Below are 15,718 nucleotides of genomic sequence, written 5' to 3' on the forward strand. Positions count from 1 at the left end.
CTCTCCTCCTCTGCCATCTGCAGGGCTGTGATCTTATTTAGGAGCTGTTCTCTCTGTCTTCTTGGTTTGTTAATTATGTCTCCCTGTTTTTCATGCACAAGCTCAGGGAAAACCTGGAGGACTCGATCAGTCAGCTGCAGACACAGAGGCTGAGTAGAACCAATGGTGCTCGGAGTGCTTCAGCTTCGGCCTCTACGCTGCATACCAGTGACCTGGAGGCTTGTTCAGGGTCAGGTACGGAGCAATGGAAAGACTTTTGCTGACTGCCCCGGAGTTTGTGGGGTTTTGTTTGGTTAACAAGTTTTATCACATTGTTCCCAAAAACAAATGCTTTATAACACCTGTTTGTCTGTGATATCAGAAGGCCCGCGCTTCTACCCTACCTCTCCACTGAGGGACTACACAGGCTCCACGGCAAGGAGGAAGAGGTCTCAGTCGGCCGGTGTTCGCTTCAAGAAGGATGCCACTCGGACAGGAGACGGTGTAAGCAGCGCCGACAGACCAACCACCAATCAGTGCTGCTTGTTACCTCATGTCATTTAAGAAAGTTGACACAAGAGGAAAAGCTGAAAATATTAGCTATACTAATCTTCACAAGGAAAAGGGAGCTTAATAAGACTTCAAATCAGACGTTGTTAATTTAGTTATAAACGTGTATCTCTGTAAATGCAGTCATATCGACTTCTGCTCTGCTTTGCTCGTGTTTTGAGTTGTGTATTCAATGTGTATGTGTCTCTCACACAGATTCATTCTATGAACCAATCCTTGAGGGATCTACAAAGTGACCAGCTGAGACTGTCTGATGAACTGGATAGAGAAATCCTCAGGAGGAACAGGTATCTGTGATGAAGGACAAAGTCTGAACATTAAAAACCTCAAAAAGTTTAGTTTTGTCTCCACACAGCAGAGCGGGTAATACACAAGTGAATTCACCAGTTTTTGTTTGATCAGACTAGGTGGTTAGGGCTGAATAAAACATCAAAAAAGTGGTTTCAAGGAGAATAAACAGTGTAGATGTTAGCCACAGGAAAAATCAATGTACCAATTTGTCACAATAATATTTCAAAAGCTTCAACATAGACATCTGAAATGGTGATAATGCACTGTAAAATGTTTTTTCTTGACTTTTTTTGTTTAAATACTTCACAATGAAATCTCAAAAGAGGAAATGGATAAATCAGTCTAAAGGCTACGTGTCTCTTATAGTTTAGTTTTTTTTTGGTTTGTTTAGTTTATTTCCTCTCAGTGTATTCCAAAAACAAAACAATACACTTATACACTGACACATTCCATCAACAAAGAAGGAGGAAGAAAAATCTTACATTACCTGCCCTTTCATATACATTACATACCATGAATACAGATGACCATCCTTTTTTGATTTCACAAATCACCTTATAAATCAATAGCCATCATCATACATTCATTCAACACCATTTGAGTTTATAAAATAAAATAATGCAACATCATTGTTCCTTCAGACTTTCATTGACAATACCAGTTTTGTTTTTTGGATAAAACTACTCATTTAATACACGCTGATTTTATTCTAACACACAAAGTGTAAGTGGACTGTTACGCAGTCTCTTCTTTACACCTGCTCACCGTTTTTCTACAATATTTTGTTCGCTGACTCGTGGTTTTGCTTCCGTCTGCACCAGTGCAGGTTATTGATCTTATACTTTTCTTATCCACTGTACATGAATAGTTTTCACTTGAGATTTTAAAAGAAATAGATTGACCTCAGGTCTTTGAAATCTCCTTCATGGGAAAAATGATGAAAGGCTCATGAGAAACTTCAGATACAACTGCAAAGTCAATGGGCGGCAGATCTTTCTTTGAACATGTATTAATATTTAACATTTTTTAATTATCAAAAAACCCTTCGCCGGGCTGTTGACGAGACCTAATCGATCCACCACTATATTTCAACATCTGAAGCTACATATCTACTTTTAGTCACGTCACATGTTGCATTCACATGTTGATTAATGATGTTCTGGAATAGGATTTTTCAAAACGGCTGAGAACTCTGTTGTGTAAATACCTTCAGTCTGCTCTATTGTTAGTTTTTTGTTTTTTCCGAGGTCTGATATTGACACCAGGCGGGCGATGGAGAGCCTCACAGGGCACTTGACTACATCCCAGAGACAAGACTCAGTGAGTTGTGGCTGTTTCTTTCATTACCAGTACTTCAAGTTTGTCTACCAGCTCTGACGAGATAAGTGGATGCATCATGAATTTAAAGAGAGTTCATCACAGGTATTGATGGATGAAAGCTGCCATACAAGCGTGAAGTCTGCACATGTTCTTTCCTTTTCTGAATACAAGACAGCTACGGACATATGGCTCTCTTTATTTAACTGCAACTTCATAAATCTTTAGCAAATGTATCAGTTTAATATCCAGTCACATGGCTCCTCACCGCACCATCACAAATCTGCTGCCTCCAATGACAGCCAGCATGCTTCATATTTTTTTATCTTGTGTATGTGGATGTGACAAGATAAAGTTATTAACTGTTATACAGGTGGATGTGATGCTTCCTGATTAGACAGCACATATTTGCATGCCAAGTATAATACTTTTTATCAGTTCTAAAAGATGTTTTTGCCACCCACACTTTTAATTTCCTGTTGTCTCATTTATCACATCCTGCTGCCATTCCCTGATGTTTCTGTGACCCGAGGCGTCCTCCCTCTGACTGTCTGCAGGTGTCGTCTCACGTGGAGCGCCGGCTGCAGGAGCTGGAGAGAGAGATGCACAGCGAGGAGACAAGCGCGGAAAGAGAAAGGCGGCCCGAGCAGCGGGTGGGCATATCCGATGAGCTGCAGGAGGTGACACTCTTCGCCTCCACTCATCTGCTGCGATTCCTCCATCCCACACCTCCCTGTTGACACTCTCGTGTTCTTTCACTCCAAGAAATGAAGACAAAAATAATAAAATAAAGATCATAACAGACATTAAAAGTAACAAAGAAGCGCATAGGACAGCAAGAAGTTTACAACAAATTAGGCTGAACATCACTAAGTAGTGCAAAGCTATAGTTTGATAAGAACACTCCAATTCCTAATATATAAATCCCAAATATCCCAGATACGAACGCTGCCATCTGGCGCCGAATAATTTGGAGTCAGAGTCTGCGAAATAGCGAGCACGGACGGAGCGCCGGCATTGAGGTCCCACCATTGCATGTGCTGGACCAATCGCGAATCATCCCAGCTGTCAATTATGACGCTTTACCCCGATTTTAATACATCAAATAATGAATTGAATTACTGGAAAATGAGCACTTGAGATAAGAAAACCTAAAATTACAGAAATCATCTTTTAGAAGAATGTAACATGTATTTTCACTTTCACTTTTGTCTATGTGCTATACGCTAACATGCAGTTCCCCAGAGGACACAACATGCTGATTTGAGATGATCTTCAGATTTTTAGTTTCATACCATCACATGTAACTCGGTGAGATTATTAATCTTCCACACAATTAAGTACTGTGGATTATTATTATTATTGTGTTGTTGCCCATAGAATATGCTCAATCACAGTCACAGAACATGAAAACAAATCTTTATTTCCCTTGTATAATAGAAGTATAATGCACTGTCTTACTGACAGGTTTCCTCGCTTAATGTTCCTCCATCTTCTCTTTGTTCCCGCTGTGTCACCGAGCCCTCCTGCTCCTATAATGCTCACCGAGGGAATTATTTTGATGCAGTTGCAAATGGTCGCTAAGTAAGCAATTGCAACTTTCCCGTATTTCATGCGAGTCTGTGTTTTTTTTGGGGTGACGTATTAGTCTAAAAGCACTAATAGCTGAGAGAGCTCTGTCATTAGGTGCACTTTAGTGGAGTAGACTCACAGCTAGGTGCATTCACTGGGTGTGTAAAGAACACAATATCTGGTGTTATTTCTTTTTTATATTTCTACTTTTGATTCAGCCCCACAAGTAATTCATATCATACATCATCAACGTGATGTTATTTCACTAACATAATGAAACCATCCATTTCTTGCTTACTGGTGTGGACCACGTTTTTATATAAACTGACCCGTGTCTTGGCATCACTCTTTTAATTTCTCATGTCTGCTGCAGTTCATTATTCGACCACAGAGGGGCACTGTGTAGCTTCAGCCAGACTGATAGCCTTGTTGAGCAAGACTTTTTTCTTCCACACACACACTGTGTAATGATAGTAGCTACCAATTCATTTGCATCCCTCTCCTCTGTAGTGCCCTAATGGGACACCAGCAGGGCCCGGGGCGATGGGAAATAATGCATTTGTCCAAAAATTAAGGGTAAATAAACAAGCATGAGGAAATGAAGAGGAAAATAATCTCTTTTACTACTAAGGAGCAGGAGAGGAGGGAGAGCAGAGGGCACATTTATTCCCCACCGATGGGCCCCGCTGTGATGTGAATCAAATAGATGATGAGTCACTTGGGTAGCTGTTATTGCTAGCAGCCGGCAATTCATCACCACAGCCTGCTCAGAAAGAGCTGGATTGAGCGGGAGCTAAGCTCTTGTACACATCCACCATGATGCCAGTGTCTTGTTCCAAGAAGACGAAATGGGGGGATACTATGACGCAACAGTACCGCTCATGTTTTTTTTTTTTTTACAGTACTCATAGATGTGTGCCTTTATAATAACTCACTGTGTCCTGGTTGTGATGCTGCTTGTGTTTTGTAGACGGTAGGGAGACGACAAGTTCAAGCCCACGAGAGAGACGAGGCCATGACAGCCAGGTTATTGAAAGCAGAGAAGGAGAAGGTGAATGAATGAATTTGGTCTTTAAGGAATGTTTGTATATTAAAGTAGAAATCCTTTGTGATTTATAAACAACTGAATGTATATAGAGACACCACACCTCCTGCTGATTCCACATGAGTTTAACTCTTGTTATTTGTGTATTGCTCTGACACGCTTGTTGTTCTCCTTAGATGGAGCAGGATCTGGAGAGAGCTAGAAGACGGTTAGAACAGTCCGAGGACAGCAGAGAGTCACTCGTTCAACAGGTTTGTTTGTTGATACTATATGTAGATGTACAGTGAACCCCTGTAAGACAATTCAATTAGCTGCAAAGAGGCTTCTAAGACACTGTCTGTGTTGTGGTTCCAGTCCAATGGGTTTTTCTATGTGGTTTCCAGGTGGAGGACATGCGAGATGAGCTGCTGAGGATAAGTAAGGAGAAGACTGAGCTTCAGAGGACGCGGCTGGATACTTCTCAGCCCACTGCTCAAACACATGGCAACCACACTGACAGGGCGGAGGGAAGAGGTGGACAGCGAGGGCCAGGTACTGAAAATATGTCTGCAATCTGGAGTTTAGCAAAGAAGCATAAACAGGACAGAGAGGATTGGGATATGTAGGTGAAATCGACAATTGAAAATATTGTTATGGCACCTCTGTAACCGATAGAATTTCTTTTATCAATTTCCCCTTGAAAATGTACAGACAGTGCACACACACGTTGCCAAAAGCTGGATCAATACACCTTTAAGAGTGGATGATTGACAGTCGGAAGGGAGAGACCTGAGATCAGATACAGGGCCAGCAAGGGTAAAGACAGTGGAAGGAAATGTGGAGTGTTGGTAAGAGGACAGAAAATGGATTGAAATATGGCAGAAAAAGATAAGAGAAAAATACTGTCAATCTTGAGATAGTATTTGAGAAAAATATTGAAATCTTTTTGTATCCTATGTGTTTTTGCAATGATATGATTTTAGGGCATTAGATGACCTGAAAAGACATTGAAAAGAAAGAAATGTAACTGAGGCTTGATATTTTCTTTTACAGTTTAACTATAAACTTAATTATAATGAACTACAAATGAAAATATAACACAACCAAATTAATAGAACTTGAATTCAGAAAATACTTAATTTAAAAAAAAAAAAGTAATATAAATGCACATAATTTCTGCATTGTCTATTCTGTAACAAAATGTTTTCATATGTGCAAACATTAATGCTGATATGTCTGTCATCAGCCGGATTTCATCGACAAACAGATAAATTGGTCGGGCTCTAATCAGCATTTGAGCTTGTTATCGCTTCATTAATTTATTCTGTTTACATCTATCAACTCTTGGTCTGCCCTTGGTGAAGTGACCATGCATATAAATCCGTTAGTAAATGGTTCAAAATTACAATCTAAAATCTTGATCTTACTCCAAAAACTGTGCTTTGGCTTAATTTCTTTCAAAAGGATACCGTATATTTCGTCCTCTTGCTCCCTTATCTATCACTTTCCTCCAGGTTGTTATACTTATCTATTCTACTTTTTTTCTCTCAACCTGCAGTAATCAGTTTGATTATGTGTCTGTGTTTGTGTGTGTGTGTGTGTGTGTCTGTGTTGTATGCACGTATGCATGTGTTACATCATTTAGACTTAGAAAAAGAAGTGGCAGACTTGCGGGTTCAGCTGTGCAAGGCCTCTGTTCTCCGTGAGGTGGAGGAACTCAAGAGGGCTTTGGACCATAAGGAGAAGGAGAGGGTCCAACTCAGCTTACAGGTGGAGGTGTGTGTGTCAGAGAAATTGTGTAGTAATCATGAAACGACAAGAGCTCGCCACACCAGTGGTTCAGAGAAGGCTTTGCACCTCTTTCCTCACTCATTCATTTGGCTGTTGTTCCACTGTACTCCAAAGAATAAAGGGAAACATTTAGGATCAGCTGGGGTGCGAATGAACGCAAAACGAGCATGCGTTCGACTTTTGCCATGGCGGTGGCCCCACCCTGAGCAGGGTTGTTTCAGTTTGTAGGGTGCCTCTCATCCGTGGCTGTATCCTCCGCCAACTCCACGCCACTTGATCCTCTTAAAATCGTCAGATGAAGTGACAGTTGGAATAGGAGATCAGAAGTCAACCAGCAGTCATTTATCCTCCTCAAACTGGTACAATGTGTCACTTCCATCACTGTAACAAGACAAAGAAAAAAATCTAGAAAATCACATCCCCCTTGCTTAGCAGGGCTATTCGAGGCCATGGCGGGTATCAATTAAATGTTAATGGGAATCGCTGCACTTTAAGCTCTGGCACATTCCTCTAATCTCTGACGTTTTCTTCTCTGAAAATGTGTTTTAACTCCCACGCTTCCCCTATTGCAGAGTAGGTGTTGAAAGATGAGGTGGGTGTTTGCGTGTATCACCTGGGGCGTCTCTTATGGTTTTTATGTTGAGATCAAAATAGGTGTCTGAAACCTCATTTTAAATGGTAAATGATCAAAATTGAAGTATAATGAGGAGAATGGGCTGGAAGATTCAATTTCTCAGTGACTGAATTTATATACAGTTTAATAGGTCTATGACTAATCAGGCTATGACTAATTATTCCTAACAGACAGACCTGTTCAGTATAGACACTATACTGGGGTAACCTTATCCGCCCTCGCTCTCGACTGCAATCAAACTGGAAACTTCAAAGTGATTGTGACTTTCTTGTGGATATGAAGGTAATCCAGTGCAGCTCTCGTCTCAGGCTACTTTTCAGACCAGCGTGGCAGATAATCCAATTGTAAGAATGTAAACACAGTCTCAACCTTCTTTTGCCCTCGCTCTCTTTTTCTGCTGTCCTCCTCTTCGCCCTGCCACATCCACCTTTTTAACAGATTTTTCCTAAAATCAAAAAAATGTTTTCTTGCTTCCTTTCTTACACATCAGCTGCCTTTTTTGTCATTTTTCTAACTTCCTTTCCCCTAAACCCACTCATCCACATTGTCTCCCTTTCTTTTGCTTTTTTGTCTTTTAACTTCCATTAGCTGCAGCACTATTACAAGGACACGCACACATCCTTGACCTTTCTCTTTTCTCTATTCCAGGAATTGTCATCAGACCTGGCGCGGCGGGAGCAGCAGCAGCTACGAATATTGGAACAGTTGAAGCAGTTACAGGTATTTAGTTTGGTTACTGTTTCACCTTGCAATTCATCAGCCGCTGGTAATTTTTATGTAGGACTCCAAACAAGTCGCGCTTTTTCTAGTGGTAATTTAAATTAGAAACATGCTGCGTTAAGTGGCTTTCTTAGGTCACATCTTCACAAAATTACACTTTAAAGAATCGAAAAACTAAAGTCGCAATTAATGAGATCCCACAGAGTTAGGCCTATGAGACATTTTAGGATCCACAGCATGGTTCGAAACTCTGATTCATATTATAAAGAATGAATATACACTTTATTCATAAATTCATCTCTTTCAGAGCCGAGAGCAGGCTGAGAGGAGGGAGATGGAGGCATTACTCCAGGAGAGCACGAGGAGCAGGGATGAATTGAAGACCAGGGCCCAGGAGGCTGTGCGCCAGTGGAGGGCAAAGTGCAAGAGATTGCAGAAGGAGCAGGAGGAGACAAAGGTCCAGGCGCAATTCCATACTGACAAGGCCTCGCAGGTTGGTTGGGATGCATTCATTACCCACATTCTGACACCACAGCCTGCTGTAGCAGCTGTGACGAAGTCACTGCTGATCTTTATGATGTTAGCTGTCTGTCCACAGTGGAAAAAATCCATTCTGGGATAAATATACTAGTATCGTCTCGTGAGTCTCTCTGATTCTCATCTGTTCAGTAGGAAACAGGAAGCCTGCGTTATAGACCAGAGGTATGACGTTTGATCGCAGTCAGGATGTAATAATATGTTATGCTACTGAGTTGCATTATTGGAAAATGTAGGAGCCAGTGAGCTTGAGAGCTTGACCTATACAAGACACTAAAAGTCAGGATGTCTCAGTTTCTGCTGCTGCTTCTTCTTTTTTACTCTTTCTCTATCTAGTCTCCTAGATTTTTGTGCCTCTTTAAAGCAATATTTAGCCTCTAACTATGTGAATGTCCCTCTGGTATTTATTTCAAATGTAGTCTATTAAATCTAAATCCACTGTTTGATTGTGATTTTTCTTTAGCTACAGTTGAACTACATTACCAGTCCTTCCCATTAACTATCTAGAATGTGGCAGCCCACAGTTTCATAATGAACCAAAACATAACATGACACACTTTAAAAATACCATAAGAAAATTCAACTTGGTAAAAAGCAGCGGTATTTGCAATGCTATTATCAATGCTGTTTGCCACCTGCTTGCTCTACCACGAGCTGCCGCACTCTCGCTATGGTCGATGCATTTCTTTCTCTCACACAAACTCATCTTTCACTCTTTAGTCGATTAAATAAATTCTGTGGGAAATGCTGTATTATTGTGTCTGTTTCTACTGTAGTATAACCATTCTCTTAGCAGTCAGCTCTCCGTTTGTCAGAATACAGTCAAAGATATTGAGTTGACACTGTTGAGTCACCGCAGCACAAATACTGGGTCATCCCTACTCATCATCATCAGGCAGCTCTGTCTCAAACACTCGGGCTGCTGCTGCCACTGGCTGGACCTGCAGCGAACCTTCTGGCTGCACTGTGAGCAACAACTGTAGCTCTGACTCCCTGTGTTGCATTTTCTTAGCAGCGGACTGGCTCATTCATGCTTGACTGCTTTGACTTTGACAGCACGTTCTGAGAAGTGAGGTGATCAATATTGTCTGTACTGAAATGCATTTCTCAACTCCAGTAGTAGACTGATGTCTAGTGCCACCTCGGGCGGTGAAGAGAAAAGTAAAATTTATCTTAGCCAAACTCACCCTGTAGTTCTGTACCACACTGATGTCAGAATACATTGGTGGATGGTGAAGGTCACTACAACTGGATAAGTGATGGACAGAGTTTTGAGAAATTATAGACACCACCTCTGTTGCTCAGCTGTCACATTTCCTTACAATATGGAGATACCATACAATACCATACAAGACTATTATGGCTCTCTAGTCAGGGGTGTTATAAAAACACATCCTTTGCAGTCTATATTGAACGTCACATACAGCCTTCTAATGATGAAGAGAAAGTAAAAGCTTTTAAGGAAATAATGGCAATTATAGCTACTGAACACTCTTTAATACCCTTTTAGTAACATTTTATGTATTAATTATGTGAGATAGGGTTATAGAGGTTTGTATTAAAGTTTCTATTCACCCTAAACAAAGCCAACAGGCTGGATATTTGTGCATGCCTTTCTCTGTTCATTTTAATTCAGACTTTGTTTTGTTTAGTCTTTATAGCGCAGAGGGCTTTGTATCAAAGTCAGATTAAAACTCTTGAATAATGTATTTGTACAAACATGAAGCCGAGTAGTCGGAGTACCTTCGCCTGCTATGTTACAGCAGTTGTGCACGGTTAAATAATTAATAGCTGACTATTATTGTTAGCGTGAAAGTCACCTCCCAGTGATTTCCATCCCATTTGAACTGAGTGAGTCACCTCCAAACTCGTAGTCAGCAGCCTCGCGCCTCGCAGACAGACAGACAGACAGACAGAATCCCACCTGGCACACTCGACGTGACATGAATTCATTACAAAATCATTTCTGCCCCCTTAATGAATTAGGGGAGAGAATCAAGTGCTCAATTAAATGATTAGGTTCTGAGCTACAGCAAAGTCTTTGCAAATTCCAGTCAAAGCCAGAGTATTAGAAGCAATCTGCTTTGAACAGACCTGACCATTGTCCCTTATCAGGGAGCTGAGTGCGAGCGTTTTCCTATCAGTGCAAGAGCTGGTACTGCATATGTTTCGCTCCTTCTCTCTCCCTCTGTCACTCTTTCTCTTGCTCTCATCATTATTGTTAGAGCTCCTCTTTGTACACCATCTTCCTCCTCCTCTTCATTTGTCATTTTTCATTTCCCTTCTATCCCTCTCACACACCCCCTCTCCCCCGCTCTTGTGCTCACTCCCTCCAGGCAGCCAGGGAAAAGGAGAGCTCTCAGGCCCAGCTAAAGGCGCTGAGCCAGCACACTGAGGCAGCCCGCAGGGAGCTCGCTGAAATCCTAGGCCGCTTGGCCCAGCGCGAGGAAGAACTCCACCGCAAGGACGTGGAGCTGTCCGAGACCCGCCAGCGGCAGTTGTCACTGGAGCAGGAAATGCGGGAGGTGTGGGGTTGAATATCCAGAAATAGAATTTCTCTTGCAGATCACCAGGGACACACTCCTAGGTTCATAGACAGTTGGTCGGGTTTTAACTGCATAATATGTTTCTACTTATTCTTACATTTGAATCCATCAGCGTATATGCAAGGCCAGTTCAAACAGGATCACACTACCGCCATGAAGTTATCTGAATGCTATGTAATGGTGACACCTATTTGAGTATAATCAGCAAGCACTGAAGTTGAATTTTGACAAGATTTATTAACTCCGAAATGCTTGTTTTTTTAGCTACAAGCACATTAGCATTCTTGTACAAATCCCAGTCTAAACATGGGAATATAATTTGTAGATTAATTTGTCTTATTCAGATTGAGGGGCTGAAATTAATTGTGTAACATAAACCTCAGGAAAAGAGTAATTCAAAAATATTTGATACAATCCTAAAAGAGTTTGTAATCCTAGGTAAGGGAGGCCTCAGCTGCCCTGGAAGAAGAGACTCAGCGTCAGTCTGCCATCCAAACAAGACTAATGGAAGAGAACCAGAGGCTGGTGGAACGAGCCAACAGCCAAGCCCGCCGTTTTCAAAGAGACCAGGACAAGCAGGAAGAGCTCCAGGCCGCCCTCAAGCACATGACCTCGGCTCATTCCCATCAAGCTCAGCGGTTAGCTGAGGAGGAAAGAACCAGGAAGGAGCTCCAGAAGGGAGCGTCAGAACAACAGGCTCAGCTGACAACGATGCAGGAGGAGCGGGAGGCACTGGCTCAACAGCTGCAGCTCGAGAGGGAGGTGCATCAGAAGGAAGTGGACAACTTGAAGGCAATGATGGAAGACGTCAGGATAAAGAAGCATCGGGAAATGCAGGCACACCTGAAGGAGTTTAAGGTCAGTCCCTTTTTTTTTTCTTCAATGAAATGTACAGCTGAACAAACAGTTATGCTCATTTGTTTTTTGACCTATAATACAAGTCTCTTGTTCTGTACAGTAAATTTGTAGCTTTAGCCAGCAGCTGGTTAGCTTAGCATAGCATACAGACTGGAAACATCAAGATAAAATAGTGGCTCATAATAACTTAAACTTAAAATATAATATCTTGTGAACTTAACAGATGCTGGTAAGTAGGTATTGTTACCATTGGATGATGCCATTCAAGCATTTTCCCTGGATACCAGTTTTATGTTAAGCTTACTGGCTGCAGACTGTACATATTTAGCATACAGATGCAAGACTGCTATCAATCTTTTCATCAAACTCCTGCCAAAAAATTCTAAAATTGTATATTCAAACACATTGATCAATTCTTTTACACTTCTAAAAAGTAGTGCTGATCTTTGGATATTGTATCAGATGCATTATAAATTCTTAAGTTTTTTAAAAAATCTTTCGAGATGTAAAGGTCATAAACCAACCAGAGATTAATTTTCTTCACACCTAGGCATGGATCACAGAGTGTCACACTCAAATTGACATTTAGAGGATATTACCAACACGTGCCTCAAATTCAGCACAGGGTTACATGCCTCAGCCACTAAACATCTGGCCTATTTCCGACTCAGTGAGACAGACAAAATTCTCATTTAGAGCAATTTTCCTCATTGGCCAGGGCTCTGTCCTCTGAGTGCGGGTGAATCGAGGATAGCTGAGCTCTTAATAGTGTGTGGTGCCCCATGGATCCTCGCGGCCGTTCCAAAGCTCCAAGCGTGAATATTTAAAAATTCCTGATATCAGACCTCAGACGTCTCATCGAGGCAGCGCTGGAGATCAGGGAGTCCTCTTGATTTACTCCCACACCACCCTACCCCCATGATGAGTCCTCATGGGTACATTGTTTCGTAAGGGGCATGGTCTTCTCTGATATGGTTGAGTTTAGCCCATTAGCTGCGCTGAATGGCATTAATATCTGACATAGCTCAGTGTAATTGTGTCATATGCGAGTGCAATGAGGACAAGGGCGTTTGCGAGAGTGTTTTTAAGTAGTAGCCCACAGGTGCAGCAGATGTCTCTAAGCAGCCCGCCTGGTATTCATTGCGCACAGCCAGAAGCTTATATTACAATTTTGATACAGTTGACTGTCAGAAAAAGCTTAAAATAGTCTTATTTTCTCGTCCTTTTCCTCTCACTCTTGATTTCTCCTCCACTTTATCTTCCCTCTCTCTGTCTTAATCCCTCTCTTACTTCCTCCTTCCAGTTCTAATTTTGCATTTTCCATCAGTTTCTCTTTCCTCACTCCAAACAGTTCTGATTTTACTTTTCTTTTCTTTGTATATTTCAACAATTTTGGAGCAGATAGGCCACATGTCCTTATTATATAAAGTTATTGCCTGTGTATCGTGGCCTTTGACACATCTGCTCTCTTCCAGGCAGATGCAGCGTCAGACAAGGAGCTGTGTGGGGCGCTCCGCATCAAGTTGGACAGGATGAAGAATGAGTGTGATAAGCTGGCAGCGCAGCTTTGCACAAAAGACGGGGCACACGCACTTCTCCTCAGAAAGTACCAACTACTCGAAGAGGAACTGGATGATAGAGTAAGGCCTGACCCCTTCACTGTGTTTTCAAACATGAAAGTAAAACTTGTATCATATCCATTGTTATGTCAGTGGAACATGTATCCCGTTAGGTTGTGAAATATGTGTGCCATTTGTATTTGTGGCACACAAAGTCTGAGGAAATTGAAATGAGGGAAAATTATATAGACTGCCAAGCTATACAGACTGCCATCAGCAGCTACATGTGTAGGTTTCACATTTTGATGTTAAATTGTAACTTCATCCCTGAGTTTTGGCTGAAGTGTCTCTCCCTGGAAATTAAAAAAATATCTTTAGAATGCTGTTCGAGGAAAAAAGTAAGTTATCTTTGTTATCTAGCCACGAGCGGTGACTCCAGTTGCAGCACACACACATTTGTGACAGAAATGAGGTACGAAGTAGAAGGCTGCTCGCCTCCAGAGCCTCCTGACGGCCTAGACCACAGACGTCCCAAGCCGTTTGAACCGCTGGGACAGGCGCTTGTCTCAGCCAGTGATTCAAAAAGTGTGTGTGTGTGTGTATGTGAGAGAGGCAGCTGAGGGGCGGGAGAGGATGGAGGAAGTCTCTAAAACGTAGACGATGCCGTGGTTCAGGGGTTTAGTGTCAGCATTTGAAAGTGAGCACGGCTTTCCAGATTCCCACTCAGGAGTAGTCGCTGCGAGCCTGCCTTTTCAAATGTATATAAATGTCATGACGTAGAGACTTCCCAAATGGTTTACTCTATGTAAATATTGGCCCTGCAAGGTCCAAGACAGTTTGAAATATTAGGTGGCGTTAGGAGCTATGTTTAACCCATACATTTACAATTTACCACATTAACATAAATTAAATATGTAATTTATTTTCTTTCTTTTTAAATTTTTAAACAAATCAACAGAACAAAATGACTCTTTCATCTGTAACAGGAAGCAAAAAAAAACCATACAGACATCGCAAGGACATTGTTTCCCGTCCATTCTGACATCGAGATCTTGGATATCGGTTTAGGTCACGTGATCGTATAAACCTAAGAATGACTCGAAAGGTTAAGTGGTGCCAAATCAGCACTATTTTTAACGGGACTTCATCAATACTTCCCCAGGTGTTATACAACAGCAGATGAAGTACCTCTCTGACAGGTCCCTGATAAGTCGTATCGGGCTCTTTGGGGGTGATCCATGTATTGATTTGAAATCGGTTGAATGGAGAATAAGGGGCTCTTATTAATGTAACGTGGGTGGTTTATTATCCCAGGGACAGGATAACGATCCACGGTCACTGGGCAGCACTGATCAGTTGCCTGTGCCTCCGACTTATAGATTGACTGTGTCCTGGTCGGGATCCTGAAACTATCGAAAGTGCCGGCCAGAGGAAACCGAACAAGATGTGTTTGTGTGAGAGGAAACTGAATTGGCTCTCAATTGCCTGAAGTTGTCTGTCTTTTTTTCTGCGTGTGTATTATTAAATAAACAGTAATAACTTGCAGTTGATTTTGTAATGAGCAAACCTGGGTGCTAGACACCCACAGAAAATCGACTGTAAATACTTGTTGTTATAAGCCAAGTAATATATCTAAAAATACTTGTTGAATTTGCATCCACTCATCTGCCATCATCCACAGGTCAGGTCAGGTGACCAGAGACGTGCTTCAGAACTGGAGGAGAAGTTGTTGCGGATGGAAGCGGAACAAGAAACTATCCTTACCTCAATGGGAGAGGAACTAGACACAGCCTGCCGCAGCCTAGCGAGGAATGGTGAAGACAAACTACAGGTATTTAATTTCATTAATTATATTTTATTTTATTTTATTTTGTGTTTCATGGCTTTTGGCCACTGTGTAGAAAAAGGCTGGAAAACAAGTTCACAGAAAACACAACACTGATACTACTGACTTGTTAATGAATGTGTTCAAGCTTTTTAAACAAACCAGCAAATACAGAGCAACATGAGCATCCATTGGAGTTGTGAGATACTGGTCAATTGTTGAATTGCTATTAAACTGCAGTGGTCCATCAACTCATCAGAAATCTAGCTGCATCATTAACTAACATAGACCAAAATCAGACCTGGTTTTAACATCCACACTGAGCGATCAGATCACAAGTGGTGAGGTTTAAGTACATGTCTGAATGTACCCAAATGTACCCTCAATGCGTCTTAAGATCAGATCCCTCAGACCACATTCAGAGGTTGTCTGGTACACGTGGTCACATTCTTTAAGCTGTGTGGACGCAAATCTGTCCTGGGCCACATACAGGGG

The 15,718-nt window shown here is 41.7% G+C and overlaps 1 protein-coding gene across 2 annotated transcripts in view; it reads left to right on the plus strand.

The window, feature by feature from the left end:
* The window catches only part of LOC118099747 (centrosomal protein of 128 kDa), a 38,535-nt gene that overhangs the window by 2,320 nt on the left and 20,497 nt on the right, over positions 1 to 15,718 (plus strand). The window contains exons 3-17 of one of the 2 annotated variants that reach the window (XM_035144501.2): positions 102 to 234; positions 362 to 483; positions 745 to 836; positions 2,088 to 2,160; positions 2,715 to 2,837; positions 4,700 to 4,780; positions 4,951 to 5,025; positions 5,158 to 5,305; positions 6,399 to 6,529; positions 7,827 to 7,898; positions 8,206 to 8,391; positions 10,772 to 10,960; positions 11,420 to 11,839; positions 13,315 to 13,479; positions 15,080 to 15,229. In XM_035144501.2, coding sequence (XP_035000392.2) covers positions 102 to 234; positions 362 to 483; positions 745 to 836; positions 2,088 to 2,160; positions 2,715 to 2,837; positions 4,700 to 4,780; positions 4,951 to 5,025; positions 5,158 to 5,305; positions 6,399 to 6,529; positions 7,827 to 7,898; positions 8,206 to 8,391; positions 10,772 to 10,960; positions 11,420 to 11,839; positions 13,315 to 13,479; positions 15,080 to 15,229 — 2,160 coding nt within the window. The remainder of the gene's footprint in view (positions 1 to 101; positions 235 to 361; positions 484 to 744; positions 837 to 2,087; positions 2,161 to 2,714; positions 2,838 to 4,699; positions 4,781 to 4,950; positions 5,026 to 5,157; positions 5,306 to 6,398; positions 6,530 to 7,826; positions 7,899 to 8,205; positions 8,392 to 10,771; positions 10,961 to 11,419; positions 11,840 to 13,314; positions 13,480 to 15,079; positions 15,230 to 15,718) is intronic. The other variant, XM_035144504.2, reaches the window with a different exon arrangement.

The sequence above is a fragment of the Hippoglossus stenolepis genome, chromosome 20 (assembly GCF_022539355.2).
Source record: "Hippoglossus stenolepis isolate QCI-W04-F060 chromosome 20, HSTE1.2, whole genome shotgun sequence".
In the NCBI taxonomy this organism is placed as follows: Eukaryota; Metazoa; Chordata; class Actinopteri; order Pleuronectiformes; family Pleuronectidae; genus Hippoglossus; species Hippoglossus stenolepis.